This window comes from Megascapheus bottae, chromosome 11 (genome assembly GCF_031878675.1).
Source record: "Megascapheus bottae isolate mThoBot1 chromosome 11, mThoBot2.hap1, whole genome shotgun sequence".
NCBI classification, from domain to species: domain Eukaryota; kingdom Metazoa; phylum Chordata; class Mammalia; order Rodentia; family Geomyidae; genus Megascapheus; species Megascapheus bottae.
In genome coordinates, this window is record NC_143519.1 from 53765098 (window position 1) to 53789237 (window position 24140).

Consider the following 24140-nt stretch of genomic DNA (forward strand, 5'->3'; position numbering starts at 1 on the left):
ATCACTTCAAATTCTTCTAGTCATGATTAGCCTGTTAGATGGATACTGTTTTTTATCTGCTATGAATGTATTATCATATATTGCCAATTTCACCTTTTGTGGCAGCAGTCACTCAGCTTTTGAAGAGGCAAGCCATTAAACAGTCTAGGGGGTGTTATTAACTAAGTGCACAGTATATCAGACAGTAAACTATTCATGGTAACTAAAAACCCTGATGAGAACAAAGCCTGAGGAGCTTCTGTCACAACACATTTGTCCTGTTCCCACAATGGGAACATGTCAACATTTCTCTTTCTGTTTATAAACAGATGGCATGATTTCTCAGAGATGTGGTAGAAGCTTCATTACATATATGCATGATAACACTGTAGAGATTCGGACAAACAGATCATGGTCCAAATGAATCTGAGAATTTTCTTTTAAAATATTAGTGTGTGGGCTGGGAGCTGAGCCTAGTGGTAGAGTGCTTGCCTAGCATGCATGAAAGCCTGGGTTGGATTCCTCGGTACCACACACATAGAAAAAAGCCGGAAGTGGTGCTGAGGCTCAAGTGGTAGAGCTCTAGCCTTGTGAAAGCCCAAGGACAATGCTCAGGCCCTGAGCTCAAGCCCAGGACTGGCAAATAAATAAATAAATAAATAAATAAATAAATAAATAAATAAATAAATAAATAAAATATTAGTGTGGATGGCTGAAAGTTTATGCTGTTTTTCTTTCTACGTTTCCCATGATGTTTTCACTGGAGTGAAAGGTCAGCTCTGATGAGCTGTCTGTGAAGAGAAGATAGACTGGGCTGTTCTCAGATGCCACCTTTAACAGTCTCAATTTCAAATTTAAGATGTGTGACTCCGTAAAGACATCACTTGTCTGTCTAGCCTTCCACAAATACTAAACCACAACTTTGAACAAAGACAGACTCACCTCATCAATGGCAATCACTAAGGGCCTGTTATTCAAGCCCCAGAGCTGTGAGGGAATCTAACCTTGAGCATCTCCTTCTAAAAAAAAAAAAAAACAACAAAAACTGCGTTTCATGCTGAGTACCAACTCAATGAAGATAAAAAGAACACAAACAGCTCCTCCCTGCTGGAATTCTGCTTCATTTGGGTTTTCAAATCAGGGAATAAATAAATAAATTCAGTTCTTAGTCCGAATTCTGTTTCTGTTCAAAAGAATTCACAATCTAGGCTATTTTTCTCAGCAAAGTAACCTATTGTATTGCTCCCTCCCCCAGACTGTACTGCCTTAAAGGCAGATCTTGTGATCTCAGCATATCAGCATATGCTTAACACCTGAACAGACATGAAAGCAAGGCCAATGAGGCTCCTGGCTGAAGGCAGTTTATAGAGAATTACAGGGAAATTTGAACTTCAGGGGCATACCAAAACACCATAGGACCATGTTTCTATCACCAGTCACCTTTCTCTTGATTCCCGTGGTCTCCACCGAATAAAACATGGGGAATATGATGGCAAGACAGCCTTGAGGTCAGGGAAGAACAATCATTGTGCTGTGATGGAAAAAGCAACAGAGAGAGGTGAGGGAAATTGCCTCCTAAATGGAAGTTGAAAGAGACTCCAGAAAAATCTTTCATAACTCTAGGGGCACCTACGAGTAGAAATTGGTACCTCATTCCCTGTCGGCATACATACATATATATAGTCTGAGCTCTTGCCATCTGGTGCTCTTGAGGGTTAGGATCATATGACAGGGAATGGACACATGTGAGCTGTCATGCTGCTACTCAAGACAGACATGAACCTGTTAGGGAGACAAGACCTCCAACACGGGAGAGACTGGAAGCCAAGACATCAGGTGCAGTTGACTCTCCGATTCAGAGAATCCTGTAGTGTGGAAGTATTTAGGACACTCAGTGTCAAAGCCTGTCACACAGACTATGCAAGAATGAATGTATCCACTTCCTGACGAATGAAACTGTAACCCCTCTATACATTACCACCAAAATAAAATGCAATAAAAAAGTATGTTGACAAGAGTGGTATTTATACACAATGGAATTCTATGCTGCTATCAGAAAGAATGACATTGCCCCATTTGTTAGGAAATGGAAAGACTTAGAAAAAATCATATTAAGTGAAGTAAGCCAGACTCAAAGGAACTTAGGCTCCCCTAAGTTCAATGGCTCAATGGCTTCCCTCATTTGTCATAATCAGTAGAAATTTTGGGCTCTCCTAGCAGAGATTTGCAAAAGAGCAAAACCTTGATACAAAAAGCCATATAGTAGGACACTAAATGTAAGGATCTCTAGGGTATAGAAACATAAGCCATATAATGAATGATTGTTTTTCTGAAGGTACTATGTTATCTCTCATCTCTTTTGCTGTCCCTTGGTTATCTCATATTGTTACAGTATCTCACTTTGTTACCTGATATATGGGATATATTTGTATTTGGTTATTTGAAATTGGATAGGGAAGGGGGAAAAACAAGATGAGGGGTGGGGGTGGGAGGAGGGAAATGGGGACCAAGACATGTGAAAGGGTATCAATGTATGGGAATTAATGCACCATCTATCTGGCAAATATCATCTAACCCTTCTATTAATTACAATAAAAATATATGAAAAAAAAAGAATGTTGAGAGAGTCAGGACTCAAGAAAGAGCTAGCCATAAAGACCATTAGCTTCTACTTTTCCTTAAAGCGAAGGGAGCCAACAGAGTCTTGAGTCTATGCTCTTCCTCTCATTCTAGTACTTGAATGGATGGATAATCCTAGGTTCTCCAAGACAGGGTCAGGCCTTTGATTAAAATATGTATGAGTCAAAGTCAAATGTTTGTGAATCACACCTGAAATTCTAGGTAGGCAAGTAGCTGAGATCTATGGACCATAGTTCAAAGCCAGCCTAGGCAGAAAAGTCCTTGAAAATCTTACCATCAATCAGCCGACCAACAGACAGTAGTAGAGTTGTGTCTCAAATTGTAGAGTGCCATTCTTAAATGAAAAAGTCAAGTGAAAACTAGACATTCTGAATTAAAGTTCCAGTACTGGTACATACAAAAGAAATGAGGTTTTAAGGCAAATTTTGACTTATTTTTCAAGATCTCAGAATTTCAGAAAATTGATCTACTAGTGGTTTGGTAAAGAACAGAGGAAAGATATTTGATATAGGATACTATAAGGAGTGGTTAGACAAAGTAAAACTATTTTCAGTTTAGATTTTAATGAGTTGAATCTTCCCAGTAAACATGTTAGCTGAGTTTTGTGTATGAGAATTGATGCTCTAAAATTATTTTTCAGTCCTTAATGTTTTCTCTAAGTTCTGAATCAACTAACTGAGCTGATAATTCAAATTCTAAATTCTATGTGCTAGACTGGAGACGAGGCAAGTAGTTATGAGGGTGGTAGTAGTGATAAGATTAGTGTACTGGTCAATGTGACATTCAATGTTAAATCAAACATGCATCTCAGTTATGCATGCTACTTTTTTCTCTTTTTGGTCATGGCGCTTGAATTCTTGGCTTGGGTGCTATCTCTGAGCTCTTCAGCTTAAAGCTAGTGCTTTACCACTTGGGCCATGGGCCACTTCCAGTTTTTTGATGGTTAATTGGAGATAAGAGTCTCATGGACTTTTGAGCCTGGGCTGACTTTGAACTGCAATCCTCAGATCTCAGCCTCCTCAGTAGCTAGGATTACAGGGTGAGCCATCAGTGCCACGCTCTCCATGCTGCACTTTTAACGTATCTAACTCACAGCCTTCTAACATGTAAAGATCTAAGAAAACGAAGGTGCAGAGTAGTCACATTGGGGTTTAAGTTCCTGGATGGTTTTGCAAGGTATAGCTCTGTCTCTCCCATTTCTGTGTCAGTATTTCATAGAGAATAATGGCTTCAGTTCTGGAGATCCTGGAATGTGAATCTAGTAGCTATGATACATCAGCCTCTTAATCTTGGAAAAGGTATCTAACTTCTCAAATCCTATTCCTTTTCTGTGAAATGATATACAAATATCATTTAGTATGGATAAATGGAATATAGTTCCCATGGAGTTTATAGTATAATACATATTTCAATCACTTAGTGTGCTGTTTAACATTAGTTTCTGATAATATCACCAGTATCACCACTACTACTATTCTTTTTTCCATTCTATTAAATATATTCCTCAAATCTTTTAGTTTGACTCTTGCTTTTTTTGGGTATTTGATCCTCTTTTCCTATCTTGATCATCTTGGATCACTTAAACCATGTGGCTGAGCATATTCTGAATGTCTGCTGACTTCATCTTTTCTGTGTTGGATTGTGGTTTTATGCCCTGAAAGTCAATACAACCAAGCAAGCACCAGTGGCTCACATCTATAATCCTACTTACTCAGGAGGCTGAGATCTGAAGATCCAGGTTGGAATCCAATCTGGGCAAAAAGTCCATGAGTGTCTTATCTCCAATTAACCATTACCCTCCCTTCCGCCCCCCCCCAAAAAGAAAAAGCCAGAAATGGAACTGTAGCTCAAGTAGTACAGCACTAGACTTGGGCAAAAAAGCTCCGGTACAGTGCCCAAGCTTTTAGTTCAAGCTCCAGGGTTGGCAAAAAAATTAACTTCATACCAACAAATAAGCTACTTAATATTTGTAGTACTGTATAGAAAACAATTTAAGTCATCCCAAATACTGTATTAATGTTTGAGATTTTACTGTACTAGTGCTTAAAACTCTATGTAATTATTTTGGAGTATTTTCCCCTATATATAAACACTAAGATCATTTATCTTATGGATATGACCATCTGGCTTCCTGGGAATCGAAATGTTCTTTCCTGGAAATTGAAATGGATATTCTATAGCTGTGTTGAAGTCTGTCTCTGCAGTTAATTCACTCAGATCTGGGCACTGTCAAGAGAAACAGCAAAAGCTGTTGACAAATTTCTTACAACCGCAAGACTATTTTTGTGAAGGCTACAAAAGGAGGATAGGCAATTTAGATGATTATGAGTACTTGTATCCATAAGATTGTACAGACCATTAGCCCAAGGATGAAAAAAGGAAAGCTGGAGGTGCTGCTCATCACAAGAGTTTCTCCTCACCATGCTCAAGATCTAGGCTCACTCCTTAGCATCCACAACTTAAAAATAAACGTGGCTGCAAGATAGGAAGAATACAAATATGTAGCACTGTTGATCTCTATGAATGTCAAGAAGAGAATGTGATCACCACTTCAGGCCACATCTTCCTCCTGGCAGGCCTTGCTGACATTTTTAGACTTGTTCATATCATCCCTTTAAACTATAATGTACAACACGGAAATGTGAAGCCAATGTTGCTAAAGAAAATTTGCTAAAGAAGCATGTGTTACAGGCAAGATGCAAAATGTAGATATTATGAGAACTCTCTTATTTCATACCTAGGAATTCAGTAGGAGCTATTTTAACAGAGCATAGCTCTCTCCCCATGTTTCGTCTCTTCCTCGGCTTACCCTTCCAATTATGAGGTTTGCTGTGCCTAGATTTATAAACTGCTTAACCAGGGAATCTTCATAGGTCTACATGTACCATCAGTCACCTTAGCTGCCATTTTATTTTCTCAGGGGAGCAAAACATTTCCTGTGGCAATAATATGACAACTGCCACCAAAATTCCACTTCTTTGATGAGAAGTAAAATCAATTTTATAATTTTATTCTTTGGCTAACTTCATTCCACAAGCCTACATCTATCTAGAAGTATTATAAATTTCTAAACATGCTTTGTACAAGAGAATAAGCTGTCACATGTATTTACTTGGTTGTTCCTTTAGTTCAAATCAATTCTAAGAAATATCGAAACTGGGCCTTGGGCAAGGTCTGATAGCTAAGATGCAAATTCTTGTGTGTGTGTGTGTGTGTGTGTGTGTGTGTGTGTGTGTGTGTGTGTGTGTGTATTTTATTATCTCCAATAATAATATAACTTCTAGTTGGGATACACCTGCACATTATATATGCACATATATGTACATTACACATATAACATTCAAGTTAATCCACATGCTGTTTTTTTTGGGGGGGGGCAGTTCTGGAGCTTGTACCCAGGGCCTGTGTGCTGTACCTGAGCCGCTTTGTGCTCAAGGCTAGCGTTCGACCACTTTGGAGATAAGAATCTCATGGGGACTTTTCTGCACAGGCTAGCTTTGAACTGTGATCCTCAGATCTCAGCCCCCTGAGTAGCTAGGAATACAGGCATGATCCACCGGCGCCTAGCTCATGTTCATTTTTATAAACAGAAATTTCTCATAGGAATTTTTAATTATCTCATATTGTAGTATTTACTATATGACAAATATCAAACCCTGAATAAGCTAAAAGTCTACATCATGGCTCAGCAGACCCAGAAAGACCCAGATTTTATGTCCTTACTCCAGACTTCTCATTCATTGTCCAATTTTTCTAGTGAAAAGTTCCTCTCTAATGCTTGAAAGTATATCTCCGTAATCAAGTCCATATAAGCACTTAGTTACAATAGTGTTTTAATTTTTCTCTAATTATCTGTATAATTGACAGCCTGAGGAATAAATTATGAGTATCAACTCATTTGGCATTACCTATTTCTCTTAAGAGAATTCTAACACAATTATCTATGTTTTATTGTCACTGTTGCCTAGAATTGTAGGTCAGAATGACCAGAATCATAACTTTGATGCCTACATTTAGGTATTTTTATATACTAAAAAGTCATCTTGACTCCAAACATTGGCAAAAAGATGGAAGGCTCATTACCTTCAGTACAAGCAAGTCTAAAGTAAAAGTAATTCAAAAGTCCTCTCAGGAAGAAAGGTTACAACTTCACCAATGATGCCTCTGCAGTGGTTTATAAGAGCCATTGTAGACTGACTGAATTCAACAGATACTATACACAACATTTTTCAGTTTCAATGGTCAATGGGGAGCTTCAATAGGGAAGGTACTGAGAGAACACAGGAAATACATTCTTGACATTGTAGTGAATGTCAAGTATCTATATTGATGAGTCGCTATACACTTCGTATGAGTGAAACAGTGAAGGATGTAAAGATAATAGAAACTCCCCTAGAAAACCATCCTTCTGGAGAGAGACTGATTTGAACAGATAAGCTTTAAAATTAAAGAACTTTTCAGTTCCAAAGAGTGAAACATTACATAAAAGAAAGATGAAGGGCAAAATCAAAGGGAGTGACTCTTCAAGAAAGATGTGATGGGTCTGAGACAGGCTCTGGAAATGCAGAATAAGTCAATTAAATGGAACATGAACAAGTATTTTTATACAATATGGTGGTCACATGGGTAGAAGATCTAAGTCAGTTCCATAAGACTTCAGGACCCTAAAGAGAATTCCAATTCTGGCTGCGAAATTACCACCATCATGCATTCTGAAACATCATAGCTCTTCCTTATCTGATAGGCCTTCAGTCTTCATAGTATTACCCCAGCACCATAAAATGGAAGAGCATTGAATTATCCTGTATCAGACAGAAAGACCGAATGAGAAAAAATGGATGGATTGTTAATATATGCCATTTTATCTCTGTCACGCTTCTATTAACCCTGATGGCTTTACCAACCACTTCAGCCCCAGCAATAGAAAATTTCTCTTCCCAATAATAGAAGCTCAACTCTCCAGTCAGTAGGATGCTGGAATGACACATCTTCCACTCAATCCTTCATTGTTATTGAATGAAGACATTGAAAACTCTGAATTTGTGACTTCCCATAATTTCATAGACTTTAGAGATAGAACTCTGTGCCTGCATTATAGTCTCATGTTTTTTTCCCCACAGAGCAGTCTAATAACAATGAAAACAGTTTATAATCACAGATCTAGTAAAGCATGTAGAATGCAGTCTTAGGTATTATGCATTCACAATTCACCAAATTTGCTGCACAGCATAACTGTTTAGAGAGAGCTAAGTGTTAAACACTCTTTCTCAGGTCCTGTTGTTTAACCAAGGAGCATTCACATGTATTTCTTTTTCTTATTCTAGGAAATAACTTTTTTAAATTTAATTTTATTGTCAGGGAAATAACTTTACATTCTAAAAAATTCGCAGATACGTTAGCTCCCTAGCTCAGAATAGCTTGAGGAAGTATTGCCTTTAGCCATGCGTCTCTTGGTTGGAATTACAATTCTCATAATTAAATTTATACTTCATTAACCAAGCAGTGGCACAGATATGATTTGTTTTAGGCAACTTTCAGGGAATATATTGCTATAAGTTTATCTGCAGAGTACTCAATGATGGTTATAATTTTACAAGTTATCCAAAGTTTAGAACTTCTATTTTTATATTACTATTTTATGCTATTATGATGGTGAATCAATTTGTTTATTGTAACTTTTATCCAGAAAAAAATAAGTTTCATAAGGCCAATAACTGCTTTTTCCTTGGTTGCACTGTTATGATTTTATATCACAATCACACTATACTTTATACGGTGCCATTGATTGCATAGGTTCTAGACATACATGCACCATACACTTGCCCTATGTGCACTATGTCTGTATTGTTTCTCTGTAATGAAATGTGTATTGCACTTGGGACATCAAGATTTTCTGATATGCTATATAAGACTTCAGTGTGAAATATCCTCCTAAAATCTTCTGTCACAACCTGCCCAAAGAATCTTTTCTATGAAGACAACGCATGTAAGAATGCATGTTTCACATGAGACAATTTAAATGGCAAAGAGAGTCTATCCATCTCTACAATCAAGTACAACTTATAACTATTATACTCAGAGGATACTTGCAGATGATCTAAACATTTCTTTGAATTTAGGCAAGATTATGCTGACTTTAGATCATTTAGATTAATTAGAACCCACTCTGATGTAACGTTGACTCAACAGTTAAAAATATAGCAAAAGTTGGCGCATAGATGAAACAAGCAAACCCGCCACTGTGGACCTTTCTTAATGCTGTTATTACAGGCATTTCTAATCCTTAGAATTTAAAAGTAGACCTAGCTTACATTCAGAAATCAGCCTTTTCTTTCTTCCTTTGGCTTTCCCCACTTACAGTTTCCTCAGCAGTTTTGAAGTTGATCTAAACTGATTTTTGAGATTGTGAATCATGAAACTTGTATTTCTTCCTAATGAGATAGCTAGGATTCCACTGAGGTTTAAGATGATGAGCTAAATTGAGAAAATGTGATTTTTTCCCCAGCTAACCATAGTAGTGTACAGAAAACAAAAGTAATTAAAATATAAATTTTAATCATGGCTACAATATCAAGAAGAAGAGAAGAACACATTTCTTATGACATAACATTTTTCCACCTCATTATAATATGCAGCAAATTTAAGTGATTTTCTTTCTGGAATTAAGACATGAAGAGGCAAGAGATGTCATGCAGTTTCTTTCTTCTCATCCTGTCTAACTGTAGAAACAGATATAAGCTTAAATAAATCAGACTTGTAAGTTGTTGCGACTATATATTGCTACTCTTTCAGTGTAGTTTGTATTTATCTTTTTTCTATTATTTTTCATTTGTCATACTGATGACTCTTGAATTCAGGATTTCAAGCTTGCTCTGATTGCTCCTTCAGCTGACTACTACTTGAGCCATACATCTAGTCCTGCTTTTGGCCGGATATTTTGGAGATGGTCGTTAGCAAACTTTTCTGCCTATACTGGCTTTCTGTTGCAGTTCTCAGCCTACTCAATAGCTAGGATTGGAGGTGTGAACCACCAGCATCTGGCTTATATTGATGTTTTACAAAACACATAGGTATTAAGAAAATTAGAATGGTTATCTGTGGCCATTGAAGTATGTTGGAATAGAATTAGAAGAAAAACAGAGAATCCTTTGTGGGTGATGAATCCATTGGAACCTGGAATTCTAAATCTGCTGCACCTCCATGGGGCTGTATTTGGTAAAATAAGGACACTACCAACTTACAAACTGTCCACTTCATTGGTCTTGAAACGACTCCCTTAGGAATCTGTTTTAAACACCCTTCTCTCCCAAACACCAATACATATTTGGTGAGCAACAAAATTCCATGGCAGCAATGTAATTGCATTTTTTTGGTATTATATTTTCTATAGTAGCACATTTACCCAGGACCCACGGTAATATCATCCACTCGACGATGGTTGGTGGCGGACCTTGCCTGTTCAAGTCTGACCTGTCGATGTGTTGAGAGGCAAGCAGCAGCAGGAACAAAAAGGTCAAATAGGAGGCTGTGTGGCAGATAAACTTGATAAATGGCTTTCTGATGAACAGTCCAAGCGGGCTTTTAGGAGCTATCAGGTAGCACACAGAGAACACAGGGAAAAGCAGTCCTATTATGAAACACGTCACCATCTTCACTGCCCAGTGTCTTCTCCTCCAGCCTGGGAACTCATCATACCAGCGAGAGGCGAGAAGCTGTTGACAATTGGGCTGGGCAACGAACTAAAACGGAAGGGAAAAGAAAAGGCAAAAAACACACACAAATTAGTGGGACATACAATGGCTGTGGTTTATTAGCACAGTCAGCTTTGAAGACAGAAGTGTTGTCTCAATTGTTTTCGCATTTTTAATATACTTTAGACATCCCAAAGTGTTTAAGACATTCTATGAGTAAATTTCATTTATTGAACATTACTAGACTTACTAGAGGCACAGCCCTCTGTGGTTAATGAGACTCAAGCTAAGTTAAAATACGCTTCTTCAAGAAGGGAAATGTGGACTGCAGAATATAAATGTGCATAGACAAAGTAGCTTACAAAAATGTATATTTAAATAAACTTACATAAAAGACCAGATTCATGCTTGGGTATACTATAAATATATATATATATATATAATGTGGCACAAAACAAAAATATAAATCTATTTTTTGGTTTGCTTATTTTTGGACTATAGCATTATGTTTATTTTTTCTTATGTTTTTCAAAAATTGCTATTACAAAGGTGATGTGCAGAGGGCTTACAGCTACATAGTTCTGGTAATGAGTATATTTACTTTTAGACAATGTCATCCTCTCCCTTGTTTTCTCCCAATTTTTCCTCTTGTCCTCATCCACACGTAGTATAGTTCGTTTTCAATGCAATGTCCAGTGACTACTGCTGCTGCATTCATTCGCCCTTTGTCCCTCCATATGCTTGGTTTTTATGTTAATACTTAAAACAGACTTTTAATGTGTCTATAAAATAATAAACATGTAATACTTTTTCAATTCCCAGACCAAACACCTATTTCACTTGGTTGAACGATTGGAAAGCTATAATGTGAATTTAATGGGAATTCTGAATAGAAGAGCTGAGTTGAGTGGAACTAAATCCCAAGTATAATCAATGATCACAAACAAAAGCATGTTAACACTTTAGAGATATAATGTAAATATTCATTTATTTTAAGAATTGAGGACATATATAAGGATTTATAAGAAGTCTCTAAGTGTCTCCAAATCTACATATCTTGTAAATGGTGAAATATTTCATCCAAGAGTTTTCTGCTCAGTATTATGTGAGCTGAGAGGAAGTTTTCTCACCCAGATGGAATGGGGAGAAATGATAGAAAACAATTCAAGGCAGACATAGAAGAATATCAAGATCCTATGTAGTGGGAAAATCTGCAGTGGGTTTGTGGGAAGTTTTTAAGCAGTTTTGACTGGTGTAAAAACTCATGTCCTTTGTAAGCAACACCTGAAACTTCTGCTGGTGTCAAAAGAATTGGCTACCTCTACCAGCAAGCAGAACACTGGTTCTTTCATTGAAGTTCCCATCTTCCCCCACACTCCTCATTATTCTCTTCCATCCTTAGGATTATGGACCTCTTCTTTTATTCCTTCTCCTTCATAATACTGTACAAGCAACCAATCCCAGGACACACAGAAAGATGATCATTCCTGTTTGAGGATGAGAGAAGTACTGAGGTGACTGACTGAGGAATTCAACCATTCTGATTAGATGAATAGTGGTTTCTAATATAACTCTTTCTCTTCATCTCAGATTTACTCATCAAAGTAAGTAGAAAACACATAAACATGTAAAGGCAGCTTGTGTTCCTAAGGCTTGAATCAAGAGAATATTCATTTTTTATTACTTTGGAAGTAATTGGTTTCAGTAAATTCTGATGTTATAAATAATAAAGTTACATTTTGTATTTCAAAGCATGATTGTTTTCCTTAAGACACCCTGTACCTTCTTTTTGTTTGGTGAGATGTCAAAAGTGTTCAGGATAATCAAGAAGGATTATATTCTTTATAAACATCAGATATTATACTTCATACTCAAAAGACCTCTGCTTTACTGAGTTCAAATAATTGCTTACCCAGTCATGGAAACACGTAATGATTTTCTTTGGACACACACAATAAATTCTGGGTTTCAGATTGGGAGTTAAAGAAGAGCCACATAATGCCAAAATGCGTGTCAGATGTCTACATCATCAGAAGAACATACAGTAAATAAGCTCAATCCAACAGAGCTGATGATGCAAGGGAAGGTTTAAACTTCTTCAACCATTTCTAAGCCTAGATTTAAAACTGTTTTGTTAACTGGGTGATGATGAGGAGTGGGCAGTAAGGGGAAATTGGAAACGGTAGATGTAATTTTAAACAGAAAGGAGAAAGTGACAAATCCAATATTGAATGCAGTAAACTTGACATCAAATGCACTGAGCTTGACAAAGAAACAAAACCCATTTAGGTGGTCAGAGGTTGAATCAATATAAAATGTTCTTTCAAAATCACAAAGGAAAGCAAATTCTATATCTATTCACCAGTAATTTTCTGAAGCCACATATAAAGAATTGCTTCAAATTATTATGGAGAATAGGTGAAAATAATAACAAACATTTCTAGGTTGCTACCTTGATGCTTTCTTAGAAATGAACAGAAATGGGGAGGCAGAAAATTATATAGTACTGAAGGAACTACATTGGACTATTGATTCCTGTAGGTGAATAATGGACGAAAATGGTAGATGGAAAAGAGCAAAGTTTGGTTCACATCACAGGCATCTCTGAGTGGGCTTGTTCTCCGGGGTCTAACGAGCCATTAACATTTTCTGCACAGAAAATTCATGTCTTCCAAAAGGGCATTTCATTCTTAATCAAAGTCTCCTGGAGAGACTCCAGTGAAAGTTTGAACTCTACTCTGCCATTATCCATCAGACAAGGATCCAGAAAAGAAAAGATGAAAGGCATGCGGATATTAGCTGTTCTTAGGACATAAAATGGCATAGTTATTCTCTCTCATTACATATTCATTTAGTATTTAGACTGGCTATTTATGAGAAAATTAAGTGGTATAAGTCCTTGGAACATATCAGAGCACTTTTAGGCTGTTTGTCCAGAATCAAAGCTGATGACCCAGAATACTTTCTCCATCTTGCCAATTTATGCATACCACTAATATGAATGACAGGTTATATTTCACATATTTTGGATCCTGTATATGAACCAATTTTTAACTCTAGACTTAGAGTCCTAGATTATTATCTTCTAGGTTTTCTAATATACTTTTCCTTGTTCTAAATATCTTTACCATCTCTATAATAACTGAACTTCGCAGACTACCTTGGCTGACAACATTAACGGAAAAATGATAATACTTAGTTGCTTACTCTTTGTTCATTGAGATTGGAATAAGACTGGTTTGCATGCGATGGAGAAAATAAAACATAATGTGTTTTGGAAATAGCAAAACTCACATATTACCTCACCCCCTAGCTGGTTAAATCTGCTGCAAGTAGTGTGGCCACAGAGGAAACAGTGAACAACATAACAGAAAAAGGAGCCATGGAGAAGCATCAGCTCCTCCAACTCTTCCAGGTTTTGACATCATTTTTCACAAGGCAGGGAAGAATACAGACTGAAGAGTCTGTTACAAAGAAGTTATTCTTTAGCATCATCTTAAATTCTTTTTTGTGCATTGGTCACCTGTGTCCTGTGACTGACCGCTGTTGGGAATTCTCTCTTCTTGCCGTCTTATTTCTAGAGACTCCCTGCCATCTCTCTAATCTAGGTCACAAGAGACTTCCCTCTTTCCAACAATTCATAGAAATATTTTTTCCCCTCATGATCTTTTTTTTTTTGATTTCAAATTGTCAGGGACACAAATGCTGCTTTTCTTTTCCTGGTCTATATTAGCCTAGATGGAGAATGTCCCCTAGAGAAAGCGTATCCTAGTGTGTATGTACAGATCTTGAAGCCTGGGTGAAGGAAAATTGGCAAATAAGGAATTGACTCATATTTCAGGGAAGTAGAAACTGACAACAAATCTATAACTGTCAATAGAAAACTCTTCAAGGAGATTTGACCAGTGAGTCAAAGAACATGAATGTTAAAAATAAACTTTAATGGTAATTTTTAGAAGGACAATTGGCAAATAAGGAATTGACTCTTATATTTCAGGGAAGTAGCAACTGACAATAAATGTATAACTGTCAATAGAAAACTCTTCAAGGAGATTTGACCAGTGAGTCAAAGAACATGAATGCTAAAAATAAACTTTGATGGTAATTTTTAGAAGTTAAAGTACTTCCTTTTGAAGTGGAGATGTGGCTCCAGTGGTAGAATATTAGCTTTGAGCAAAAATGCTAAGGTTCTTTCTTATGGATTGGACAATTTTTTTCATATATTTTTATTGTAATTAATAGAAGGGTTGCATTATATCCACCAGATAGAAGGTGCATTACATCACAAACATTGATGCCCTTTCTCATGTCTTGGTCCCCATTTCCCTCCCCCTACTCCAGCCCCTCATCTTGTTTCCCCCCTTCTCTATTCTATTTCAAATATCCAAATAAACACATATATAATATATCAGATAATAGAGTAAAATACTATAATCATGAGATAACCAAGAGACAGCAAAAGAGATGAGAGATAACATTGTACATTAAGGACAACAATCATATGGCTTTTGTTTCTATATCCTGGAGGTCTTTTCATTTAGCCTCATACTATATAGCCTTATGTATCTAGGTTTTGCTCTATTGTAAATCTCTGCTAGGAGAGCCCAAGGTTTCTAATGATTATGACAGATGAGGGAAACCATTGCGCCTATCTTCCTTTGAGTCTGGCTTACTTTACTTAATATGATTTTTTTTTCTAAGTCTTTCCATTTCCTAAGAAATGGGGTGATGTCGTTCTTTCTGACTGCAGCATAGAATTCCATTGTGTATAAATACCACATCTTGTTGATCCACTCATCAAGTGAGGGACATCTGGGTTGGTTCCATATCTTTGCTAGGGTAAATAGTGCTGCAATGAACATTGTCATGCAGGTGGATTTAGTATGTCCTTGTTTCTGGACGATTGGATAAATGCCAAGCAGTGGAATTGCTGGGTCATAGGGGAGTTCTATGTTTAGTCTTTTGAGGAACTGCCATACTGCTTTCCATAGTGGTTGAACCAGTTTGCGCTCCCACCAACAGTGCAGTAGTGATCCCTCCTGGCCACATCCCCACCAGCATCTGTTGTTATTAGATTTCTTGATCATGGCCTTTCTAACTGAAGTGAGGTGGAATCTTAGAGTTGTTTTGATTTGCATTTCTTTTATGGCCAGAGATGGATTTGATCATTTTTATTATAAACTTCCTCTCTTTGAAGTGTCTGAGGTTTGATTAAAAATGCTTTATCTTAGGTGCTAACACACAAAGTACCATAAATTGTGTTGCTTACCTTTATATAAAAGTATTCTCTTGTGGTTCTGGAGGCTAGGCATCTAAAATCAAGTGGCAGGCAAACCTCTGTTCTCTCTCAGACCCCGTGTGACATTCCCCTTTACCTCTTCCTCTGAAAATGTGGGTGTCACATCTCAGCATTTATTGGCTTGAAGTCACATCACTTCAATTTTTGCCTTGGTTATGACATGGACTTCTTTCTGCCCTGCTTATTTCACATCATCTTCTCTCTTCCCATAAAGACATCAGTTATAATAGATCTGGAGCCCATTCTACTCTACTGTGGCTTCATCTCTGCTAGCTATGTACAATGATCTAATTTCCCAAACATGGTCATATTACCAGGTGCAAGGGTTCAGATGGTAGTATATCATGTCTGAGGACACAATTCAAACTGTAACATTGGAAACTGCACTTTTTTAATACTTGTCTGGTTGATAGATTTGGATCTTTCAGTTGACATGAAAAGTTATGTTATATACTCCAAATATATTCCAAGCTCACATGTCATTAAAAACCCAATAATTCGACTTTGTAGATATTTTTATTAGTTATAATCATTATCCTAAATTCTTTAAGAGCTGAAAAAAATACTGCAGTACAGCAGTAGCTTCCTGTTTAAGCTATAGGTTTGGTTTACCTCTTGGGTCTTTTTTCAGTTTCTCATGCTGTCACATAATTGACAATAAGAGACAATGCATGTCATATGATTCAATTGATATTATCTTATTGACTAGCAAAAATCATCTTCCATAATGGTCTGCTATTACAAAATCTTCTTCCTAAGGGCTTTCTGGAGATTTGCATATTTTAACTGCCATATTACCACAAATTTCATTAGTTTTACAGCTTAATGATTTTTGGATCATGTCGCTTAACCCCCTGTATACATTATAGTGATTATTAGCACACCAGCTATGTAGATGTGACATGATCTCTTCTCCATGTAAGTTCTCCCAGGCACCAGAAGCAAACATAAGCACATTAGTATGATACTTCACTTCCCCTTTAGCCACATATTATTCAATTTTCCAAATGCAATAGCAAGGCAACTCCAATCAAAACTATTAGATGGAGTTTTATTCCATTGGTCCTCAGGCCTGTTCTTGTGCCAGGACAAAGCTTTTTTAAAATTATTATTACTATGGCTTTGTAATAGAGTTTGAAGCTGGGTATTGATATTCCTCTAGCACTGTTCTGGTTGCTAAGGATTGCTTTTTCTATTCAGGTCTTATTATTCCATAAGAATTTTCATTAAAGAATGATGTTGGGATATTGTTAGGTATTGCATTGAATTTATAGATAACCTTTAGCACTATTGCCATTTTCATGATGTTAATCTTCCTAATAGAGGAGCATGGGAGGTTTGTCCACTTCCTTAGATTTGCTTTAATGTCCTTTTTCAGGTTTTTAAAATAGAGGTCCTACACTTCTTTGGTTATGTTAATTACTAGGGTTTTTTTTGAGGCTATTACAAAAAGAGTTGCTTTCCTGATTTCAGCCTCACTCTTCTTTTTAATTAAAACTTTATTAGAACAATTTTTACATCATATTTCAAATGTCATGTTCTACAAATAAGCATTCAAAAAATCTCTATATGTAATCACTGGCATATAAATTTAAGAACATAATTAAAATTAAGCTGAATCTTTGTATGTCATAGATACATATCGATTTATATAATATAGTAATATGCATCTATAGAATATATCCTATCTCAGACCTATATGTTTATATAGATAAATTTATATCTCCAACTTCATGTCAATGACCTGGAGGACCTGAGGATTCAGTCATCGCTCTTGTTTTATTTAGGTCTAATACACACATATCAAGGAGACCATGTGCCTTTTGTTCCTTTGGTCTTGGCTTATCTCACTCAGCATGATTTTCTCTAGTTCTCTCCATTTCCCAGTCCATACCATTATTTTATCTTGTCTGGTGGCTATGTATAACTCCACTCTGTACATGTACCACCTTTAGCCTCACTCTTCTTATTGATGGCATACAGAAAAGCCATTGATTTTTATGGATTAATTTTATACCCAGCTATTTTGGATCAGCTGAGTAACTTGGGAGTAGTCTATAGGGTTCTTTCATTTTTTTTCCCAGTCCTGGGACTTGAACTTATTACCTGAGCACTGCACTTGAGTTTTCACAAGGCTAGAACTCTACCACTTGAGCCAGAGCACTAATTACATTTTTTTTTCTGTGCATGTGGTACCAAGGAATCAAACCTAGGCCAGGCTCCTGGCCCCCTACGGGGTTCTTTAAATACAGGATCACATCATCTGCAACAAGGAAGAGTTTTACTTCATGTTCACCTCTTACTTTAGTGCTGTAGCTAAAAATTTTGATACTTTATTGAAGAGGAGTGGAGAGAGTGGATATCCTTTTCTCACTCCTGACTTTAGAGAAAATGGCTTTAACTTTTCACAATTAAATATAAGGCTAGCTGTAAGGGCCTTTATTTATATTGAGGAATGTTTACCCAAACTCCTAAGCTTCTTCAGAGCTTTCATGATAAAAAGGTGTTGGATCTTCTCAAATGCTCTTTCTGAATCTATTGAGATAATCATGTGGTTCTTGTCCTTGCTCCTATTGATGTGATGGATTATATTAATTGATTTGCATATATTGAACCAGTTTTGTATCTCTGGAATGAATCTTTGATCATAGTATACACACACACACACACACACACACACACACACACACACAGAGATATGGTGAGATTGAGAAGTTTTTGCATAAATGTTTATCAAAGAAATGGGCCTATAGCTTTCTTTCCTTGATGAATTCCTATCTGGTTTAGGGATGAGAGTTATGCTGGTTTCATAGAATGAGTTTCTCAGTGAATTTTTGCTTTCAATTTCATTGAAGAATTTGAGGAATTCTGCTTTGAATGCCTTATAGAATTCAATTGCGATTCCATCAGGTCCTGGGCTTTTCCTACATGGGAAGCCTGATTTCTCTTTCTATTTCATTACTTGATAGGCCCAAATCTTTTTGGCTTAGTTTGGGCACATCAGTATTTGCTAGAAATTATTCCATTTTCCTCCTAGATTCTCAAATTTGTGAGCAGAAAGGTGTGCTAAATTTATCTGAGTGTGTTTTCTTCTTTTTTTGGTAAGATTTGTAAAGGGTGTTAAATTTTTTGAAGCACCAACTTTTTGTTTTGTTGATTCTTTCCATGTTTTTCAGACTCTTAATTCATTTAATTCTGATTTAATTTGAATGATTTGTTTCTGTTTATTGGATTGGGGCTTGGCTTGCTCCTTTTTTCCAAGGAATTTAAGGTGCATCATTTAATTGTTGGTTTGAGGTTTTTCCAATTTGTTGATGTAGGAGCACAGGACTATCAATTTTCCTCTGAGTACTGCTTTTGCTGTGTCCCAGAGGAACTGGTATTTTGTGTGCTGTTTTTTTGTTAAGTACCATAAATGTTTCAATTCCAAGTGGTTCATCAATGTGTTGCTCAGCATCCATGAGTTACAGAAGTTTTCTATGGTGGCTTTTGGTATTTAGCTCTAATTTTATTCTGTTGTAGTCTGAGAGAATGCAAGGAATAATTTCAGTATTTCTGAATTTTCTCAGATTTTGTTTGTGATCTATTAGGCCAAAACACTGTAAAAAAGACTAAGGAAGACAGGCACAGTGGCTCAAGCTTGAAATCCTAGCTACTCACTAGGCTAATGTGTGGAGGATCGAGGTTCAACCACAGCCTGGGCAAAAAAGCCCATGACATTTTATCAGTTCCCCCCTTTGTCAGAAATACCATCTTGAAAGTTACATGGGATATCAACATGAAACATAACTTTGCCACCATTCCCAAAACTGTGATATCAACTAATTACGGATTGAAACCTCGGAAACCACAGGCCAAAATGAGCTTTTTTACTTTTTAAGTTGACTTTTTCTCCATTGTTTATCATACCAGTAACAAGTTTGCTGCCATAATACAAATCAAAATTACTCAGAAAGTCTTTTCTTTTGAACATTGACTTTTCATTTGGAATAAAGACATCATGAGGAGGTTTACAAATGCTTAGGAATTTCTTGCTGAATCCCTCCCTGGTGGTGGAAAGTCCACTTGATAGCAAACAGAGCCTATCTGTTTCACATCATCCAGATATATTATTGCCAACGGTGAGCAGCATTTTCACCCCTTCCAAACATTTATAATGCTACTTTGGGTGCATCATATATATGAAAAATGTAATCCAAATATTTACTCGCCTTTTGGTCAGGATAATTTTACTTTACCCAAAACATTGTCAAAAGCTGAAGATAGTTTGAACTTTTATCCTTTCACTAAATTTAGTAAGGCCATAGTATAAATTCTAGATGCATTCATATGCATCAGATTCCCTGTTCCTTAAAATAAGTCAAGTTACAACAGGGTACACTTTCCTTCTTAATCCTAGAGTTTAAGAATGCAAAGTAATGGCCTACACAAGAGGTTTATCTTTGTGATTGTTGTTCTTAATGTTCTATGTGAAGTTCTTTATTTTATCTTTTTTTCCCTTTATAGTTAATCTCATGTGATTAATGTATCTGATTTTGTTACCTGGTATACTGTATATATGTTTATTTGTTTATTTAAAATAGAAAAGGGAAGGGGAGGAAAACAAGATGATAGGGAAGAATGGGGGGAGGGAAATAGGAACAAAAACGTGAGAAGGGGTATCAAGGTTCAAGAAGTAATGCACCCACTACCTGACAAATGTAACTGCAATCCCTCCATAACTTTTGAGTTGAGAGTTAGAAATACATACTTATTTAGTACCTGCAGTGCCAAATCTAGTCCTCATCCAGATTTCTGCCACGTAGATATATTCCAAGACAAAATGGCATAAGGATCTATCAATCACATTGGCAGCATACTAAATAAACATAAAATACTGCAATTATGAAGAGTATAATACTTAACATTCAAAGTATCAGGAATCAATCTTAATTGTAAAATTACTATGCAGATGGGGAAAAGCCAGACTTAGTAAGTGAAATGATTAGAGAATGAGAAATTATATTCCTTACATCATTCATCTTTCTTTTCTCCACATACGCATTCTCCAGGGGTTTCTCATCCAAAATCTTTTCTCCTCCCATCCACAACCATTTCATCTTCATTGTGTTGTTCCAGATTCTCTGGCCAGCTGTCATGTTGACGAAGAATCCCTGATCCCATGCTTACAGTGTGGGATTTCTCTATTTGTACACGCATCACAGAACCAATTATAACATGTGCCACAGTAGTTAGTGGCAAACATCATTACCCCTGCATGCTTTTTTTCCATCTGATATTACTAACTCTGCAACTACATTTCCTTCCAGATATTCAGGTAAAAACAAGATTTGCTTTTGGGAAAATATCTTTTTAGGATAAGTTTGGATGGTAACAATAGAAAGATAAAGTATTTTCTGATACCTTAAGACTTTAGAAATAAGAACGATTAAGAACCATGAAAAGGTCAGTCTTCTTAGTGGATTTCTTTCTAGAAGAAGGAATAAATAATGTGTTTGAGATGAAAGTATACATTTAGTAGTATATTTCTCTTAGAAACAACTGATTCCTTATATTCCTAATGTGTCCATTTTGAGGTGAAAACTAAAATTTTACATGCCAACACTGAGAAACCCTTCCTATCCTACCTGAAACACAACAGAAGATTTCACAAAGTGTCACACTTTCTATATCAGGTGGAAGTCATCAAGAAAATGTCACTAAAGAGCTTCTAAGATTGACTTTGATACTGCAAGGTATGGAAGTGGTTGGGTATTAACACAATGGCGAAGACAAATAAAAGAACACAGAAGACAAACGTAGCCAAAAATCCTGTAAACAACTGACATACATTTCAATAAATGAGTGACATGAATGTGAAACAGGTTTTGTCTAGGTAGGTACTAGTGGAATCGGAAAGGCAAACCAACAGGGTGAAGGAAGTTGAATAGGGTGAAAATGATTTGAAAGCATTAAGGAGCCTTGCTGAGATTGACTTGGGAATTGGGGTGAGGGAGAGTGATGGAGGGGTTGAGGTTCAGTATATGTGTTTGTGGATATGCCAGGATGGGACAACTGATAGTAAGAGAAGTGAGTAATGGCTTTTTAATGAAAACATCAAAGATATATAGCACAATTTATATAGTACATATTAAATAGGGCATATATTTCTGTCAAAGACATATGTCACATTATATTATGATTAATATAAAACAAAACAATACAACATAATATAGTAAGTATAATAATATATTACGTATATTACTGGCTTACTATGTTTGAAGCAATAGAAAGAAAACTACTTTTCACTTAAGGAATGTGGCCATTATATATGGAAAAGTGCTTGGTTTTATATGTTATATATAAATACTGTGTAGCATATTATAATATGTAATGTGTGTAGTATATATAATGTACACATATATTTATATATTATATTTATAAACATAAATATTATATATTATATATTTATACCTCCATTCTTGTCCATATTTTTCCCTTTTCTCCTCATATATAATAATTAATTATTATATATTATATCATAATGCATAAAATACAGTATATTTAATATAATGTTTACATATTCTATAAACATTAAAGCTTCTTGCTTCAGTTCTGTTGCTAACTTACTGACTTATTAGAATTTTACTTTCCTGATACATACAAATATTCAGAGATGAATCACTGGTCCTCTCTTGAACATGAGAACTGAAGTATTAAGGAGTTAGTGTGTTATCTAATATATGTTATATGTGCTTAATTGGTTATTTGAAATTGGATAGGAAAGGGGGGAAATCAAGATAAGCGGGAGGAGGGTGGGAGGGAAATGGAGACCATGTCATGAGAAAGGATATCAGTGTTTGTGAAGTTATGCACCTTCTATCTGGTGAATATAATGTATCCCTTCTATTAATCAAAATTTAAAAAATTATTAAAAAAAGAAGTTAGTTGTATGCTCTTACTCTGCTTTAACAGGTAGTTTTTAGGAAATAAAGAAAATAAGATAAAACACAAACAAATTATTTTTGGTTGGTGCAGTCAGTCTTCAAAGAAGCTCTTTAGTGACATTTTCTTGATGACCTCCAGCTGGTATAGTAAGTGTGGCACTTCATGAAATCTCACTCTTGTGTTTCAAGTAAGATTGGAAGGGTTTCTCAGCTTTTGCATGAAAATTTTTGAGTTTTACCTCAAATGGGCACAGATTAGGAAAATTAAGTATCAATTGTTTCTAAGAGAAATATACTAGTAAATGTATATTTTCATCTTTCCAAACATTATTTATCTTTCCCCTAGAAAGAAGCTCAATAGGAAACCTGACCTTCCTCATGGTTCTTGAATCCTTATTTCTAAGGTGCAGAATCTGTGTGACTAAAATTAAAGTATCTGGCAATGATTTAATTAGTTATAGACTTCCAATTAAGAAAAGGGAAAACAATACTCAAAAGAGATGGGGCAGGATCAAGGGGATGGTGTTAGAAGCTGAGATGAGAAGAAATGAAGTAAGCTGTACCCAAAGAAACCGAGGTCACATGATTTCCCTCCTTTGTTGTCACTAAATGCACCTCTATATCGACAATGGATGGCAAAAGAAAAAAATACATCTGAACATGATAAATTACACAGGACTCTAGACCGTCACACAGTGAGAACAAAGGAGGTTATTCTTAGGAGACAATCACCAAGTCTCAGTAGCTGTGTGCATATGCTTATATTAAATGATGTTTACTGAAATGAACCACACGAAATGAATTTTTATTTTGTTTTTGTTTTCTGAATCTTTTGTCCTGCTTTTAAGTTTATCTGTTTGGGGGAGGGCTAAGGGGGTGCACAGAAATGGAGGGACAAAGGGTAAATAAATGCAGCAGTGGTACTTGGTAGACACTACGTTGAAAATAAACTATACAATTTGGGGGGCAGGAGAGAAAACTGGGAGAAAATAAGGAAAGGGGTGACACTGTTCAAAATGAAATGTACTCATTGCCTTATTTATGAAATAATAACCCTTCTGTACATCAACTTTATAGTAAAAGTCTTAAGAAAGGAATTCAAGATGTATCCTATAAAATTAAGAAGAATGAGGGAAGGGATATGTCAGGAAGGCATGGGTGAGAAGTTTGAAAGGGGTGACAGTGAGCAAGATATACTGTATTCATAAACTGCTTTGTTAATGGCAATTGCCTTGTGTAATACTTAAAGATAATCAGAAAGGAAAAAGAGAATGTCATTTTCATATGGCATAATGAGTGTTAAAATTCTAGGACCCATATAATCCTATGAAATATGTAACTAGACATTTCTCTTCCACAGGGCATAAGTTTGTTTTGTTATCTAAAATAAGATATTATTCTCCTTTTTATACAATAATCATACACGGAATCTCATGCTGTGAACTTAAGAATTCTCAAATAGTTGTTCTTGAAGATCACACTGGATCTGCTTGGATAAAATTGCTTCACATATCTTATGCTAAAAGATTTACGTTTTTGTACTAGAAGTTTATTATTACTGCTTAATAATAATGCTCATATGTTGGCCTTGTGCAAATTTACAAA

The 24140-nt window shown here is 36.0% G+C and overlaps 1 protein-coding gene across 1 annotated transcript in view; it reads right to left on the reverse strand.

Annotated features, from left to right (window-relative positions):
* Nucleotides 1–24140, reverse strand: part of Trpc4 (transient receptor potential cation channel subfamily C member 4) — a 186660-nt gene that overhangs the window by 44055 nt on the left and 118465 nt on the right. Inside the window, exon 4 of the mRNA XM_090342294.1 lies at nucleotides 10022–10358. Within this exon, the coding sequence (XP_090198420.1) occupies nucleotides 10022–10358 (337 nt within the window). The remainder of the gene's footprint in view (nucleotides 1–10021; nucleotides 10359–24140) is intronic.